This window comes from Antedon mediterranea, chromosome 9, assembly GCF_964355755.1.
Source record: "Antedon mediterranea chromosome 9, ecAntMedi1.1, whole genome shotgun sequence".
Classification (NCBI taxonomy): domain Eukaryota; kingdom Metazoa; phylum Echinodermata; class Crinoidea; order Comatulida; family Antedonidae; genus Antedon; species Antedon mediterranea.
In genome coordinates, this window is record NC_092678.1 from 20,838,951 (window position 1) to 20,856,674 (window position 17,724).

A 17,724-nucleotide genomic window follows, 5' to 3' on the forward strand; every position below is an offset into this window, starting at 1 on the left:
TTTATTCATATTGTTGTTTTTTATTGCCAATCAAATTAGCGTCACAAAAACATGAAATAAACCAAAACAAAAGAAAGACTGAGATGAAGGGGACAAAAAAGTACGTTTGTGACTTCATTTCAGGTTACATTAAGAATTTTAAAAAGATAATGAAATATAAAAACGTATACAAACTATTAAAATATAAAAATATTAATAAATAAATAAAATTACGTTTAAATTAAGAATTAAGATTGTTTAGGAATGTGGAGAATGTGTGTGTGTATCTTTGAGTGACATATTCGTCTTATTTCCGGGATTTCATCATAAAGACAGTTCAAAAGTTTAAAGCGAATCAGCAAAAAATAGCCCTGATTTTGAGACCAAAAAAGAGAAAGAACACGTTGTCATTTTAAAATTTAAATAGTCAAGCTGGGTACGGTATCGCAGGTGGGTTGGTGTGTGGACATTTAGTTCCAAAAAGTTTGTACAAGAGGGAACTATAGAGGGGGTGATTTTTGTTCAATTTTGAAAGCGGAAGTGAAAATAAATTTGACGGCGATCGAGTGTTGTTTTTGCAAAATTAGTGGTCAGTTTTACCGGCCAAGTTGTCAGAAACTGCTGCTAAAATGACACAATCACAGAGAAAATCTGTGCAAAATAACGTACAATGTTCACTGCTTAATCATCAAGAAAATGATCAAGTGTTTAAGCTCTTGGGGAAAAGATGTGTTGTAAGTAAATTCGTGGGAGTGTTTATTTTTTTTTACGCCTGGCGAGCTAGGCTAGCCTCTAGCCTAGGCCTGGCAGCAGCTAAAGCTTTAGCCTAGATAAGGATAATCTCTTCCTGGTTGATTTTCTCACGGTTATTTGTGGACTATGGGTACTGAGTTTTGGCGTAGTGTACTACATGGGTCTTTTACTTCCAATGAGGTGGTGAGAATGAGTGCCAAACAAAAATAAAACAAACCAGAAATTTAAGAAATGAGACTGACTCTCTTTTTTTTAAAAAAAGACCTCCGAAAAAGGGAAAACTTGGGGGAAACCCACATACAGTACAAAAGCACAGCTACAGTATGCAACAGACTGCTTGTATTGTGTTTGTAGGCTAGAGTATTACATCATAATTTTATCGGTAATTTGTACATACATTAATGCTTTTAACATTGTCGTAATTAATTGTAGGCCCTACTCCAAGGCCAATACCATATTATTAATATGTTTTCATCATTTTGTTATACTACTATTTGTAACTTTTTCATAATTTTAGACTCTAGCAACCTCTGTTGTTCAAGTGTTTCTGGCAAAGAGTGGAAGTTCGTGGGTAAAGCAATGTTGTGGCGTAGCGTGTTTCGTAAAAGATAACCCAAACAGATCATACTACATCCGAGTATACGATATCTTAGTAAGTACTGTATACGATATCTTAGTAGGTACTTCCTAGCACAGCTTTTAATTAATTCATGTATTTTGCTGTAATGGTTAGGACCTCTCCCTGAGAGAGGTGCATCAGTTAAAAATAATTATTGATGCAGGGGTGCGTCAAAAATCCTAAATGATACAATGGTGTGTCAATGTCCGTCACTTTACCACCCACTACCATCATGAGCAACATGGGGTTGTGTAGTTGGTCATACAATTGACAATGCATTATTGTTATTCATAAATTCACATGTCATCATGTACAATGATATCTTGATCATATTTAATCATCAAGATTAGATCATCTAGTGTGCTCTATGATTGACTTTCAGAATAATCCCCATCGAGCGAAATGATTAAAATAATTTACATTTTACATCAGTAATACACATTAAATGACAAATATCTTCTTTGTAAAAGAATGTTATAGTTACTTACTCAAGATATATTGGTGACTAAGTATTTCTACAAACAATTTATCAATAAATAAAAAGATAGAGGAATGATTCACCTTGTTTTCACCAAGTGTGACGTTTAATATAAACCAGTTATTCTCTCTGTATCAAAAAGTCTTCTTTGATCGATTGATTTTTGTTTTACTGAGTGAAAGTAGAAATTGATTAATGCAGTTGTTCAAATTCTATTGTGTTAATATATTTCATGTAATAATGAGTCTTAAAATGTTGGCCTAACATGAGTCTAGACCTCAGTATCTACAGTAGGCTGCCACCTACTACTGTATGACCTATGTAACTTTGACATGATGCGAGTTTTCTCAAGTTTACTGTACAAATATCCCGCACAAAATGTTGTTAAAGTCAGTGTTGATGAAAACCATACAGTGTACTGTATATTCTCCTGACCTAAAGTTTTAAAAAAAACTTCCTTTATTATAATTGGCAATCACACCATTTTAAACGAAACAATTTACTTTTTGTAGGTTTGTAATTCACCACATCCAAATTATAGTAGGTCTACCTGGAAACATCAATATAGCGTGTCACAGGCCCATGTACCATCATTAATCATAAAGTTAAACTAGGCTGTATCGGAGTAAACTTTTAATGATTATTTCCAATAACTAGTCATTACATACAGTATGAATTAAAGGAATAAGTACGGAAATAGTTGTAAATTGTCATTAAAGATGGTTACGTATAAATTAAAGAAATTTAAAGGAAATCGTTGACAGTTATTGTTCAGTGAATCAGCCATACTAACTTCTCTTATATCTCCATTATGATGCAAATTTTAAAATGTGTCATCACAAAGGGATTTCCAGTCTGTAAATTCTCTCTAATTGTTCAACAATATCCTTACAGGTAAACGTAAAACTGTCCGGAAATGTACGTCTTATGGACTTCCTGGGCAATATTCAAAACATATCAAAGACCTTTTATTTCCATCACCTATGATTCAATTAATATCTTACAAAAATACCGACAAAAATATACTCATTCAAAACTTTCAAAACAAACTGTCTTCCGATTGGTCTGATGGAAGTGATATTTATTTCTTGTGACATTGTAAAACCAAACAGTTCTTAATAAACACCCTTCTGCCAAGCTGTGTTGATGTGAATATACTTTATACCTTGATATTTTTATTTGGATTTACTGTTGATAATTGCAAGGGATGATTTCATTACTGAAAACTGTGAAATATGATATTGTAAGTTTGATATCTTTTTTTTTTTGACTTGCAAAGTTCTGTTGAAATGGTTACCTTAAGCATGTGGGATAATGTTGAGGTTTATTTAGGGGGTCATATTAGGGTGCTTTCGAATTGAGCCGACCAATCTCATGTTAATTCATGACAAGACATTGGTATTTGCTTCCTCACTAGATTCTTGAACACAGTTTTGGAGGTTTCTAAGGTTGAGTTGACACCCAACCAACCAACACTGTCCAGGTCCTTGGAAATATTTCATTTTTTCAACTTCAAATTTATTTTCAAATAGTAATTGTTGCAATGATCCACCCATATTTGGAAGAGAGGTGTAGGGCAAGACAGTGTCCAGGTACTTGAAAATAGCTCCCCATTCAAGTTCAAATTTATTGTCAAATACATACAGTAGTAATTGAAATGTGTTGCAATGATCCACCCATATTTGGAAGAGAGGGGGAGGGCGAAACACTTTCCAGGTCCTTGAAAATAGCTCCTTATTGTTCAAGTTCAAATTTATTGTCAAATACGTAGTAATTGAAATTTATTGCAATGATCCACCCATATTTGGAAGAGAGGGGGAGGGCAACACACTGGAGGTCCTTGAATAGCTTCATATTTTTGCAATAATCCACCCATACTTTCGGAATATTTCAACAGAACATTGCATGTAAAATATATATTTTCTTCATTTTATTTAACTAAACATTATTTTATAGAAAAATCTTATGGTTTGGGAACAAGAGCTTTACAATCAATTTAAGTACAAGAAACCAAGACCATTTTTTCATACATTTTCTACAGATGTAAGTAAAACGTGGTTGGTCACTGGAAAATAATGGAGAGTTACTGTAGCTGGATTATTGATTTCCTTTGTTTATTTTATTGATCAGCTTAGAAACAATACCATAACAACAAAGGAAAATGAAAAAATCCTGACACTTACAAGTTTTTGTATAAAAATGTATTTTTTTGTAATAATTAGATGTAATGTTTGTCTGAAGTTTAGAGTGATACAGATACTATATATTTATTATCCAATTATTATATAATTTCCTTCTTTGCACTGAAGAAGAGCTAGATGCTCTGCAATTTATTTTTGGCTGTTCTACTTTATTGTTTGATTTTAAGCTATTTGCTTTTTTTAATTTGTATCTCCATTGAGATCCAGACACTGATACCCACAGCATGATCATTTTTCAGTAATTTGCCTTTAGATTAATATAATTATATATAGTATTAATTATAGTATATTTATATATATATTTTCATTTTTAGACCTGCTGGGCAGGACTGAATTTCGCAAGTGACCTAGAAGCGGAAAACTTTGGTGGTGTTATTTTAGAAAAGATCAGCTTAAAACAGCAAAGACGAGGTACAGTATTATAAACAGTTTTGTCAATTTCTCTTTAGTTAGCGACACAACTATTGATGGAACATCCCTATCAAGGGTACATTTTCATGTGAAATGAAGGAAGAGAAAATATATGTGTCTACACTATGGCCAACCCCTATTCAGGGGATACTTTGTTGTGTTCCGAAGGGGGTTCCTTAATAGATCTTCTACTGGAACTTAAAAATGACTATAGTAGTAAACGAAATCTTGAAGCTGACGAGCTATTACAAGACTGAAATACTTGGAGAAGATTTCTTAAATACCAGTAGCAGACCCGTACCATAAAGTTGGGGAGGTCGTTTTCATGACAGACTCGGAATACAGACCTGAATATTGGTGTATACATAGATTTGAAGAAATTTAAATATTGTTGCTGGATTGTCTGTTTTAATTGCTTCTTGAGTCACCGTTGTTGAGCACTTTCTATCTTTATTGTTAATACTTCCTTGAATACAACACAAGATATCTTAAAGGCCCATTTACACTAGGACGATAACGATGGACGATAAATATATAAACATGCATTTTTTTTACATAAAACAAAATAAATTAGAAAGGTTTTCGTTCTAGAACTATAGGATAATTATTTAGGCTGTCTTTGATAAAAATAATATTTTTAAAATTCCAATCAAATGACGTCATGATAAATAAAAACAATAAAATCGTTGTATTGTCACGATATTATTGCTCTTACTAATCATGACGTCATTTGATTGGACGTGTGAAAATATCATTTTCATCAAAGGAAGCATAGAAGGTTATTCTATAGTTCTAGAATGAACAGTTTTTAAATTTCTTTTGTTTTATGTATGAAAAATGCACATTTGTCTATTTATCGTCGATCGTTATCGTCCTAGTGTGAATGGGCCTTTAATCATTAATATTATGCAGTGTTTTTAAGTTTCTCACAACTTCCTTCTTCCTAAACACAGACAAACGTCGACAGGCGCCACCAGTTCCTCCAAGTAACCAAGGATCGAACGCTCCTCCTCCATTGCCTGGTAAGTCCATAATTTCCTCAACAATTTCCTAAATTTCTTAGCATGACAACTGTCCGTTATTAATTAGGTATTTTGTGTCTTTTATAATGATTTTACATTATTTTTAAATGAAAAATGAAAACAAATTTAGTAAAAATAAAGTCATAATTGCAAATTCAGTTTTCTTACTTTTGTTTTTAAGTTTTATTTAAGATGAAATAAAGAATTAGCATAATAAGTTTAGCATTCACGGATAATCACAACATTTATTTTTTATAAAATTTGAGATATTACATTCTTGTTCATGTGATTAGACAGTCACATGACAGCAGCTCAATGAGGTCAGCCTAGAGTGTAGAAGAATTTATATCATGCAAACTCCGTAAATTATAAATTTCATTTATAATTTAAATAACTGTATTTTCTTTAATAACCAATGCGACATTTCACGCTCCATATTTGATTATTTAACCATCAACTTCTTCAGTTCATCGAAGTAAATCGGTGCACGCACCTTCACGTCCCGCACCTAGACTGAGTTCTTCCCCAAGTTTACGAGGTACAGTACGACCCCAATAGGCTGCTATGCTATTAGTAGTCTTGCTTGTGCTTAAGTATATTTCAAGTTTTGCATTCTAGCTTCATGGAGACTCTTTTATTGTTTTATGTTTGTGACTGTGTGTGTGTGTTTTTATGCACTGTGTGAGGTTTGTGGGCGTGTACCTACAGTACTGTGTATGCTTCTTTCGACATTTGATAGCCAGTTGTTTCTGACATGTTTGCGCGTGTGTGTATTTTTGTTTTTACATATTACCTTACCCTCTATAGGACATTAAGTTGGGTGATTGAGATGTGGAGCGAAGTATCCAGGTTTGTGTATGGTATGCTATGTAAGGACGTTTTGCGTGTATGATTTGAGGGAGGAAACTCTATGGAGTTGGGAGGGCCGGCCCTGAGGTTGGGGAGAAGCATAGCCTGTTGGAATGCTACAGTATGTAAGGGTATTGTACATGTTGTAGAACTTGAGTGAGGACACCCTGGGGAGATGGGAGAGAAATAGCCTATTGGTATGCTATTTAAGGACGTTGCGTGCATGTGGGGGCACCCTGCAAAGGGGGAGACAGCCCAGGGGTTGGGGAGAGACAGCCTGTTTTTATGCTATGTAAGGGTATTGTACATGTTGTATAACTTGAGGGAGGACACCCTGGGGAGATGGGAGAGATAGCCCAGGGGTTGGGGAGAGAAAGCCTGTTTTTATGCTATGTAAGGGTATTGTATTGTACATGTTGTATAACTTGAGGGAGGACACCCTTGGGAGATGGGAGGACACCCTTGGGAGATGGGAGAGAGATAGCCTGTTGGTATACTATATAATGGCATTGTACATGTTGTATAACTTAAGAGAGGAGACCCTTGGGAGATGGGAGAGAGATAGCCTGTTGTGGTATACTATGTAATGGCATTGTACATGTTGTATAACTTAAGAGAGGAGACCCTTGGGAGATGGGAGAGAGATAGCCTGTTGTGGTATACTATGTAATGGCATTGTACATGTTGTATAACTTAAGAGAGGAGACCCTTGGGAGATGGGAGAGAGATAGCCTGTTGTGGTATACTATGTAATGGCATTGTACATGTTGTATAACTTAAGAGAGGAGACCCTTGGGAGATGGGAGAGAGATAGCCTGTTGTGGTATACTATATAATGGCATTGTACATGTTGTATAACTTAAGAGAGGACACCCTTGGGAGATGGGAGAGAGATAGCCTGTTGTGGTATACTATGTAATGGCATTGTACTGTACATGTTGTATAACTTAAGAGAGGACACCCTGGGGAGATGGGAGAGAGATAGCCTGTTGGTATGCTATGTAATGGCATTGTACATGTTGTATAACTTAAGAGAGGACACCCTTGGGAGATGGGAGAGAGATAGCCTGTTGTGGTATACTACATAATGGCATTGTACATGTTGTATAACTTAAGAGAGGACACCCTTGGGAGATGGGAGAGAGATAGCCTGTTGGTATGCTATGTAATGGCATTGTACATGTTGTATAACTTAAGAGAGGACACCCTTGGGAGATGGGAGAGAGATAGCCTGTTGTGGTATACTATGTAATGGCATTGTACATGTTGTATAACTTAAGAGAGGACACCCTTGGGAGATGGGAGAGAGATAGCCTGTTGGTATGCTATGTAATGGCATTGTACATGTTGTATAACTTACGAGAGGACACCCTTGGGAGATGGGAGAGAGATAGCCTGTTGGTATACTACATAATGGCATTGTATATGTTGTATAACTTAAGAGAGGACACGCTTGGGAGATGGGAGAGAGATAGCATGTTGGTATGCTATGTAATGGCATTGTACATGTTGTATAACTTAAGAGAGGACACCCTTGGGAGATGGGAGAGAGATAGCCTGTTGGTATACTATATAATGGCATTGTACATGTTGTATAACTTAAGAGAGGACACCCTTGGGAGATGGGAGAGAGATAGCCTGTTGTGGTATACTATGTAATGGCATTGTACATGTTGTATAACTTAAGAGAGGAGACCCTTGGGAGATGGGAGAGAGATAGCCTGTTGGTATGCTATGTAATGGCATTGTACATGTTGTATAACTTAAGAGAGGAGACCCTTGGGAGATGGGAGAGAGATAGCCTGTTGGTATACTATATAATGGCATTGTACATGTTGTATAACTTAAGAGAGGACACCCTGGGGAGATGGGAGAGAGATAGCCTGTTGTGGTATACTATGTAATGGCATTGTACATGTTGTATAACTTAAGAGAGGAGACCCTGGGGAGATGGGAGAGAGATAGCCTGTTGTGGTATACTATGTAATGGCATTGTACATGTTGTATAACTTAAGAGAGGACACCCTTGGGAGATGGGAGAGAGATAGCCTGTTGGTATACTATATAATGGCATTGTACATGTTGTATAACTTAAGAGAGGACACCCTTGGGAGATGGGAGAGAGATAGCCTGTTGTGGTATACTATGTAATGGCATTGTACATGTTGTATAACTTAAGAGAGGACACCCTGGGGAGATGGGAGAGAGATAGCCTGTTGGTATGCTATGTAATGGCGTTGCATACATTTGGGGGCACCCTGCGAAGGGGTAGACAGCCCAGGGGTTGGGGAGAATTAGCCTGTTTGTATGTTTTGTCTTGTATAAATGTCTCTATAGTTTGTTTTGTCGTTCTCCATTTCAACAAGTTATATATTTATTCAGACAGTTCTAACAGGTGTTCCTACAGACTGCTGTGTTTATTTAACTGTGTGGGATTTGCTACTCAATCCCACAAGATTATCGTCATACCATTGTCTTGGTTTTTTAATAACTACTACTCTTTCAAGATAAAAACAAATGTCATACTTATGTTATATAATGTATTAATTAAATTATATTATTGATTTTGCTTCATTTTTATTATTGCATGATTTTATTTTTGTGCATGTTTGAATGTTTTGTTTTTATTTATTATTTTTAGATTGTAGATTTTTTTTTGTAAATTTTATTTGTATGTTACAATAGAATTCCTCTGGAACATACCCCTATTATGGGGACACTATCACATACGGATGAATGGTCATATATGTTTGAATACTTAAAGGCAAACCTCTATTCAGGGCAAACCTCTATTAAGGGGACACTGCGTTGAAAAGGTCCATAAATACTGTATACTGATTATTTTCTTATATTTATATTAAGAACTTTAGAGAAATTTAATTATTAAATATCTAGATTTTTTTTTTCATTTTGTTTAAAATAATTAATTAGTTTAGACCTCAAATTTGCTTAATACTGGTGTATATGCGCTAAAGTGCTAGAAACATTTTAAAATAAAAATAGCGAACTTTAAAATTAGAAAATAAAGGTAGAAGATATTACTGCTTATAAACTGGAGGAAATAAGCATAACAGTCAATTTCGCAACCTATATTATGATACCTTAGAAATTAGAATAGCAAATGTCAATTTATTGTTTGCTACAATGCAACCTAACCATACCAAATCTAATGTCTGCACTATAATTTAGGAGTTTTTTAAATTTTATTTTCATGATATTGTAAAATTAATGGTTAAGGCAAAAACCACTCAAGGTTGTTCGAATTCTTCCACCATATTTATGGGCTATCCTTGGGGTTTATAACCCAGTTGACAGTGGCAGTATACCCATATGCCTGTTTTGTTGTTTTCAAAGTTGGTGGACTTATCTGAAAGTTGTTACTTATACAAATTTTACAATGAGAATGAATTGCTTCTTTGTAAAATGAATCTTTATATTTATATTATCTATTTTTTCATCAGAGGTACATCACACACCAAACCAGATATCAAATGACAATAATAAAGAAAAGAAAGGAACAAAGAAAAAGGACAAAAAGAAAAGCAAAATTACCAAAGCTGATATTGGGCTTCCATCAAACTTCCAGTAAGACTTTATTTTTAAAACTACTTTAAGTTTAGTATAATGCAGTTAGTACGTAGTCCTAGACTAGCTCAGCTTTCTAGGCCTACTTTAGCCAGTAAGACTTTATTTTTAAAACTACTATAAGTTTAGTATAATGCAGTTAGTACGTAGTCCTAGACTAGCTCAGCTTTCTAGGCCTACTTTAGCCAGTAAACTTTATTTGCTAGGCCAGGCTAGCTATAGAGCCGGTAATTTATAGGAGCAAATAGTTATTATCGCAATTGAAATAACAACAGTATACTCTTCATTCTGAAAATATTGAAACAAAGTGTAGACTGACAAAGACATTTTTTTTTATTTTCATAGACATGTCAGCCATGTTGGATGGGATCCTGACAAGGGATTTGATGTAAGTAATGATAATCTATATGTCAACAATAACAACAACAAAAATGGATTAACGGTAACAACCCTATAAGTAGTGGAACAGTAGCTTGGTGGTTATTAACATGCTTTCCTTCCAATCCAAGGTCTAGGGTTCAATCTTGACATAGTGCCAGGGTTGTTGTAATTCACAGATCTTTCTATTCTTCCTAAGCCTAAAGCTCTGTCTACACTATCAAACTTTATGGTTCAAAATAATATAATTTTTTTTTTAGACTAACAATATGGATCCGTCAGTGAAGGGATGGTTTCAGTCAATTGGAGTGACGGAAGCCTTATTGAAAGACAAGAACACAGCTAAATTCATTAATGACTTTATTGAGGAACATGGAGGAATTGAAGCCGTCAAAAAGGAAGCAGAGCGTGCCAAACCAGGTCAGTTTATTTTTTGATTTTCTTTATTATTTCTTTTTTTATTTTATTTATGTCTTTAGGCACATGTGCCCAAGAATTACCATAGTAAATTAATCACTGTCCTGTCAGATAGATTCATTCCTTAAGTATCTTAAAATTATTAAAAGTATAAGATTGATTTTTCAGAAATCAAATACTAAACTAACTATTTTAAATGTGTTGTTTGATGCGCAGAACTTTTACAAATATATGTATATATCGTAAATCTATTTGATCCTTATGTACTGTAACTATGAATATTCTACTTTTTTATCTTTACAGAATTGCCACCCCCACCACCACCATCAGATCGGCACCCTCGTCGAGACGGTGGAATGCCTCCTCCTGCACCACCATCACGCCGAGACTTACCTCCCCCTCCTCCCCAGAGAGACACCAGAGCTAGCCCAAGACCCCAAAGAGCACCAGCTCCACGTCCACCTTCTTCATCCTCAAGAGGGCTTCCTCCTTTACCACCACCAAGCATGAATCAACCTCCCCCGATCACAAGACCATCACGTGGACCACCACCTCCTTCCGGTGGTGGCGGCGGTCCTCCTCCACCACCACCACCGCCTCCACCATCTGTTGGAGCAGCACCTCCACCACCACCTGTACCATCAGCAGGAGCACCATCTATGGGTGGTGGTGGTGGCGGCGGCGGAGGAGGAGGAGGCAGAGGTGATCTCTTGAGTCAGATTCAACAAGGCAAAGAGTTAAAAGCAGTAGAGCCTAACAGTAGTACACCTAGAGGAGCATTACTTGATCAAATCAGAGGTGGAAAGAAGCTAAAGAAGGTAAGAAGTTCATTATGTGTTAAATTTATTGCTGACCCATACAATTGAATTTGGGCCTGCTGTTAATGCTACAATGGGGTCAGTTGAAACTAAGGACGATCGCAGCATCCTCTGGTTTTAAAACGTTTATTGCACAAGGTTTTTAATCAAAACTTACAGATTTATGTTGATGACCTATTTGAATGCCAGATGATCTTCTAGCGTTTAAACCATTTATTTATTTATTATTTGACCTCTTCAGTCAAAGACTGGTCTCCCAGATACGATCGGTAACTGTGAGGGACAGTGCCTGTGTGTGTGTGTACACTTGGATAACCCCTACATGTCTCGAAAGATGTACATGAGGTAGATGTGTACACTGGTCCTACTGTTTATAGTCCTTATCTTAGAAGACTCGTTCTACCATCAGAACCATGAAGTGAGTGAGCCTCGAACCCTTGCCGATGTTATGGCTACGTAATTAAGGTTCCACTTTCTTAAACGCTCTGCCACTCACTCGCTCATTGACTATTGTATACAATTATTGATTTAAAAAAATAAATATTTAATTTTACTTGAAAAAACTTGCATCGTGTCAGGTGACTGACGACCGAGCTTCAGTGGCCAAGTCACCGCTTGAGTCTATCAATGATTTAGGCAGTTTGTTGAGCAAAGCTCTTGACGACCGAAAGAAGGCTATTCAGTCAGGTAAACTAAGCGGTATCATCGCGTCGATGTTGTTCCACCCTCATACTGCTAGCTTACGCCACGCTTTTTACATTTTTACTTTGTCACATTGGTGTTTGTTTCTGCTTTAATCATACAATCATGAAATTCATCATATTTTTATCGTGTTGTGGTATTAAATTTATTGTAAATGCCTTACTGGTGTATATATATATTATAGCCTGCTGTGGTGGGCGATGTAAATTTTCTGTTTTTATATATTTATTTAATATACAGGTCTTCTTTGTTTAATAGCCATCCAGACATGAACTACTCAAAGGGAGTGTAATGATTTTTAAATTGTCAAAAAAAAAAATGTCTTCTTCTATGTAAAATAAAATTCCGTTTTCAGTGTGAGGTTGAAAAATGTATTGAAATTTAGTTGTGGAAGAACACATTCTATTTATGAAAAAGCCTCTGTCACAACATTTTTTTTAATTATTATTATTATTCAACATTTAAAACTATTGACGATTTAAATTTGTTTAAATTGAGCTTAAATGTGTGGAAAGCCTGTATATCTTGTATTTATTAGTATGGCACGCTTGTTGTGACAAATCATCTCATTGTATTGTAAAGTATAATATCATGGTATCATGCAGGTCGATCCATCTGAACAAAATAACGAACCTGTAATTGAAGACGACTCAGGCCTAGGTGCTGCCCTCAGAAAAGCCCTAGAGCTGAGGTCGAATGTGATTCGCTCAGGTAGGACATGTCATAAAAATTATACATATATATATCTGCATATCTGCATACATGCTTAAGCTCTGTCTACACTTATTAAACTAACAAAAAAGGTGTGATGTGCCCAGATATGATAGTGATATGACATCATGTCAATATATAGGCACATCACATTTTGTTGTCACATAATATTTGATAACGTAGACAGAGCTTTATACAGTAAATAGAATAGCTTTACAAATAGCTCTACTAACAGTGGTTACGGGATTTTAGCTATTGAATATTTTCTCAAGCATGTTTAAAACTTAGAAAACCAAAACTAACCATTTACCTAAAACTATCTCTGGGAATATATAAATTTACTAATTTTTGATAAACTTGGAATCGTTTATCATTTAATCATAATATAACAATAGGATATTCATATGTAAAATATGAATTATTTTAATTTCTAAAAGTGAGGAAATAAATGAAACCTTTCTAAACCTTACAATAATGCATGAAATATCAGAAATTAAATAACGGAGATTCAATATGCAATGTTATAAGAAACATTAAACATATTTGAAATGTTTGTATATTATTATGTATTTATTCATACATAGTACTTCACACATTTACAAAATTACATCATTCTTATTTTAGGGTGGCAGATGTCAACCATGTTCTATAATAAGATAGCTAATTTCAACTTGTTTTATCCGACCAAGTTTATTCATAGAAAAAAGGGAGTGGGGGTGGGGAGAAATCTGTTCAGTCAGAACCTAATTTAATTGGTCAAATGTTTGCCAGACTAGGGCATAAATCTGACTAATTAGCTTAAGTCTTAGATGTAAAGCAGAACCTAAATGACATCTGCTCCCAAATTACACGTGGCTTCACTGACGCATAAATCTCTAAATGGAAATATGTGTATTAGTTCATATAACACAATAGTAGCATGCTGCATGTATTTTCAAAGCTTTTGCATAATATCTTCATATTGCATGACTTTTGATCCTCCGCCCATTTTCCCTCTATAGAGTAGAAGCCCTCTATTTAGACTCAACTGCTCAAGGGACACTCCTAAGGGGACACTTTCTCATGGAACGAGTGAGGAGAAACTTAACACTATGACAAACACCTATTCAGAGGGCACTCCTTAAGGGGACGCTTTACAGGCCCTGAAAGTGTCCCATACTAGAGGCTCTATTGTAATTTTCCATACTCTGTAAATGTTAAATATCAATTTTGAACTCTTTCAACTCTATGAAAACCAGTATCCATTCCAGAAAGACCAGTTTTTGAAACAAAATCTAAGACCTTAAGCAAAGTCTATGGGAGTTGTATGAGTGTCCCATTTTCGTAAAGCTTTACCTTCCCCACGACTACAGGCTAACAACAAGATTAAATATCACATTTTCAGATGATAGTGAAGGGGATGAAGATGATGAATTTGAAGATGAGGACGATGAATGGGAGGACTAATACAACAACAAAATAAAGACAAAATTTATTTTATCTTCTATTGGTAATCCAGGGGAAGGGGATTCAGCTAAAAAATTGTAATAAAAGATCAGACCCAGTCGTGCGAAACTATTCTAAAAATGTTAATATTTTGGAATTATTTCATAATGATTTTAAAGTATAGAAATCTATTAAAGTGACCTGTAGGCCAAACAAAAGGTCATTTTCGGGATGGTCAAATATTATTATTTCTGAAGTATTAGAATAACATGGTATCAATTGAGATACACATACAGTACGCTTCTGTTGATACTAGCTGGAATCTTACAATAATGTTTTAATTTCCTTTTTATGGTTTTGTACTGTTTAATCGTTAAAAAATATAAGAGAAATTTATTTATATTTAATAAAGCAGCTATTTGGATCCAAAGTTTAAATATCGGTATCTAGGTGGGGAATCTGTACAGTATTATTTTTAGCAAGTCTTAAGTAATTGGTGGGTGTGGTTGGGTGGAGATGGGAGTGTCCTTTCACATACCGTCGGGTAAAACATTTTTTTTTCAATTTGAATATGGAGCCAACCAAAAACATTTTAGGTTTCAATAGCTAATTATGTATATTTTATTTGAAAATATTTCAATTTATAAAGATAAAAAATAGACAAAGTTATGTTAAAAATTTCCGGTATCATTGCAAATTATGAAATACAGTGTCACATATGACGTCTGTATTATTTTAGAAATAAGTTTATGGCCTATGATACAGGCGGCACATGTGATACATATATTCACTGTATCACAGAAATTGCCTGTGATACGGTACAAGTTATAGATACATAGGATCGTATAGGTATTTCACGGAGATTCTAAAATTCTTTATATGAAATACAGTATATATCTGCGAAGTGTATTGAACTCGGACATATACGAAATAGCACATACAGTACTGTATATAATATTTAATTCTTTGACTGAAGCCAATCGCAGTATACATTTTTTCATAGTGGTACATTGGAATATTATTATGTATATTATTGTTTTGTCAATATATATAAAAAAAGAAAGAAAATAAAATGTACATTATCATTAATATTTGTAGAATGTTTTACTTTTTTAAAAAAACATGGTCGGCAATATCAAATGTTTCGAATCGTGTGAGAAATTCCCAGTCAGCGTTTATTTTAAATAGAAAGTCATTATTACTTTCAATTATGCCGCTGACCGTGAAAAAAATACTCGAATTAATTAAACACCGTATACAAAAAATCTAATGCGGTATTGACATACATTATTTATTTTTAGAAAATTATATTTTTATTGTTTTTGTCATTTGAATAATAATAATTTAACACCTCCGACGAAATACATTTCTGAGTCATTCAGCCATAGCCTATACTTTTTCATTTAAATCCTTTATAATACGTCATATTTTAATCTGTTGATTAAGGCTCATATTACTTATGATTGTATATCTGGTGACTTGGTCAATGCCAAAATATTTATGTATTTGGTTTCAATACAAACTGATTAAAAATGATCACCAGTACAAATAGAAAATCCCAATTATTATCTAATACATCGTTTCTTATTGGTGGTTTGTAAAACTCCGGAACACAATGCCTTTGAGTCATCAACGGAAATGTAACTAAGCGCAGCCAATAAGTAACTCAAGTTCAGGCATCTGCTCGACATTTATTGTCTTATTCAAGTAAAATAATTACAGGCGCACTCGACGGTTTAAGCCTGTAAGAATGGGTATAAACGAAGAAAGTGGAAAAGAGAAAGCTGGTAAACTGGTGAAGCCAACGCCACTGAAGAAAGAGAAAAATATAGTGCCATCCAGCGAAGCGTATGCGCTACAAACAATAGGTGAGGCAAATTGCGGACTCTCTTTAGACACTAATTAAGAATATACCGAACTATTGTTTCTTGTTTGAGAATATATTGTAGCTGAAAATGTTGTGGCCTACTTAAAGGGAATATCCACGGACAAGACATGTATGTTTCCCATCAAACGTCTTCCCGTGTGTAGGCCTACACAGATGTTTTAGTGTCTTTCTGGTCATATTCAATATGGTCACATGAAATAGATGATAATTTGTGGTATAATGTAGGCTATATTAATAGGAAATGTGAATTGTCAAATGACTTATGATTTAGATAAGATAAGTAGGCCTAAGGTCATCCAAGCTTATTACTAGAAACTACAAACTTTTTGAGAATCCATAACGTTACTTTTTACAGAACAAGACTTTCCAGAAAATGAAGTTCGAATTCTTCTCTTAGGAGTTGATGGCTCTGGCAAAAGTTCTGTGGCACAACTGATTACAGGTGGTGAGGTTTTACAGACGGCTAAGAAGTCAAGTAAAAGGATAAGCGCGTACTATCCGTGCATCAGGAATGGCAGACGATATGTTGTAGTAGACTCGCCTTGTTTGTTCCATACCCGAATCGCGCCAAAATTTGTCATTACTGAAGTTAATAAACTGATAGGCTTGACAGCCCCGGGGCCTCACATTTGCATATTCGTAGTCCCAGGTGTTAAGTTATCCTCTGAAGAGAAGCAGGCAATGTCAAGGATTCAAAATGCGTTCTTTCCCGGCGCTATAGACAATTCGATAATTGTTTTGACAAAATCTGATATTCTGAATTCAGATGGAACGTCTATTGAAGACTTTAAATCAAACGCTGCTCCTGTTGTACAAAATATCATGACAAAATGCAATAATCGCGTAGTTCAAGTTGACAATGTATCTGGCGATAAAGACACTCAAAGGAATCAAATATTTGATATGATACAAGATGTTCTTCAAAGCAATACAGACACATTCTACACAAATGATGTTTACACATTGGCTCAAGTAAATCTCAGAGTACATAAACAGAAAGCCAAAGAAAAATACATGTCTAGTGATGAAGGAATACCGTTACTTGATAAAATAAAAGAGGTTGAACGAGTACGGCCACTGAATGATACTACGAGAGAAAATGAAACAGCCGCAGCGTCACAAGATATGATGGAAACGGAGTTAGAGAGGTTGAAGGAACAGATGCTGCAAGTGGTGTGTGATCAGGTTCGTGATGGCATTCTCCAAGAATCGATAACTCCATTCGAGCTTAATTTACGAAGATTACTAACTTCTGGAACTAAAGCCATTGGAAAATTCTTGTCATTTATGTGGTTTGTGCCATGATTCTCTTAGGAATCCATAAGTTACTAATTGGATGCCTTTTGGAAATATTCTCTAAAACAGGCCAACGTATTATAACATCCCATGAAGACTCTAGGAATCAGTACAAGCATTAAACTCACTATTTTCAATCAATTTATAATGTATGTCAATCTGTAATGTTAGTCTAGAAACTTAAGTAAATAT

At 35.0% G+C, this 17,724-nt stretch overlaps 2 protein-coding genes across 3 annotated transcripts; both read left to right on the forward strand.

Annotated features, from left to right (window-relative positions):
* The first annotated feature begins 454 nt into the window (after positions 1-454).
* LOC140059263 (actin nucleation-promoting factor WASL-like) lies at positions 455-15,437 on the forward strand. Of its 2 annotated transcripts, none has more exons than XM_072105131.1 (11): positions 455-713; positions 1,250-1,384; positions 3,786-3,872; positions 4,345-4,441; positions 5,395-5,463; positions 9,774-9,897; positions 10,243-10,285; positions 10,536-10,695; positions 10,996-11,510; positions 12,089-12,197; positions 14,308-15,437. In XM_072105131.1, the coding sequence occupies exons 1-11, from the start codon at positions 609-611 to the stop codon at positions 14,367-14,369; spliced, it is 1,506 nt and encodes a 501-aa protein (XP_071961232.1). In that variant the 5' UTR covers positions 455-608; the 3' UTR covers positions 14,370-15,437. The 2 variants fall into 2 exon arrangements, with proteins under 2 accessions (XP_071961232.1, XP_071961233.1); XM_072105132.1 differs by lacking the exon at positions 12,089-12,197 and adding an exon at positions 12,818-12,923 and having other exon boundaries at positions 473-713.
* Positions 15,438-16,098: 661 nt separating this feature from the next.
* LOC140058309 (GTPase IMAP family member 7-like) lies at positions 16,099-17,541 on the forward strand. The gene is made up of 2 exons (XM_072103872.1): positions 16,099-16,216; positions 16,592-17,541. Exons 1-2 carry the CDS (start codon positions 16,099-16,101, stop codon positions 17,539-17,541), a joined length of 1,068 nt encoding a protein of 355 aa, XP_071959973.1.
* The last annotated feature ends 183 nt before the right edge of the window (positions 17,542-17,724 follow it).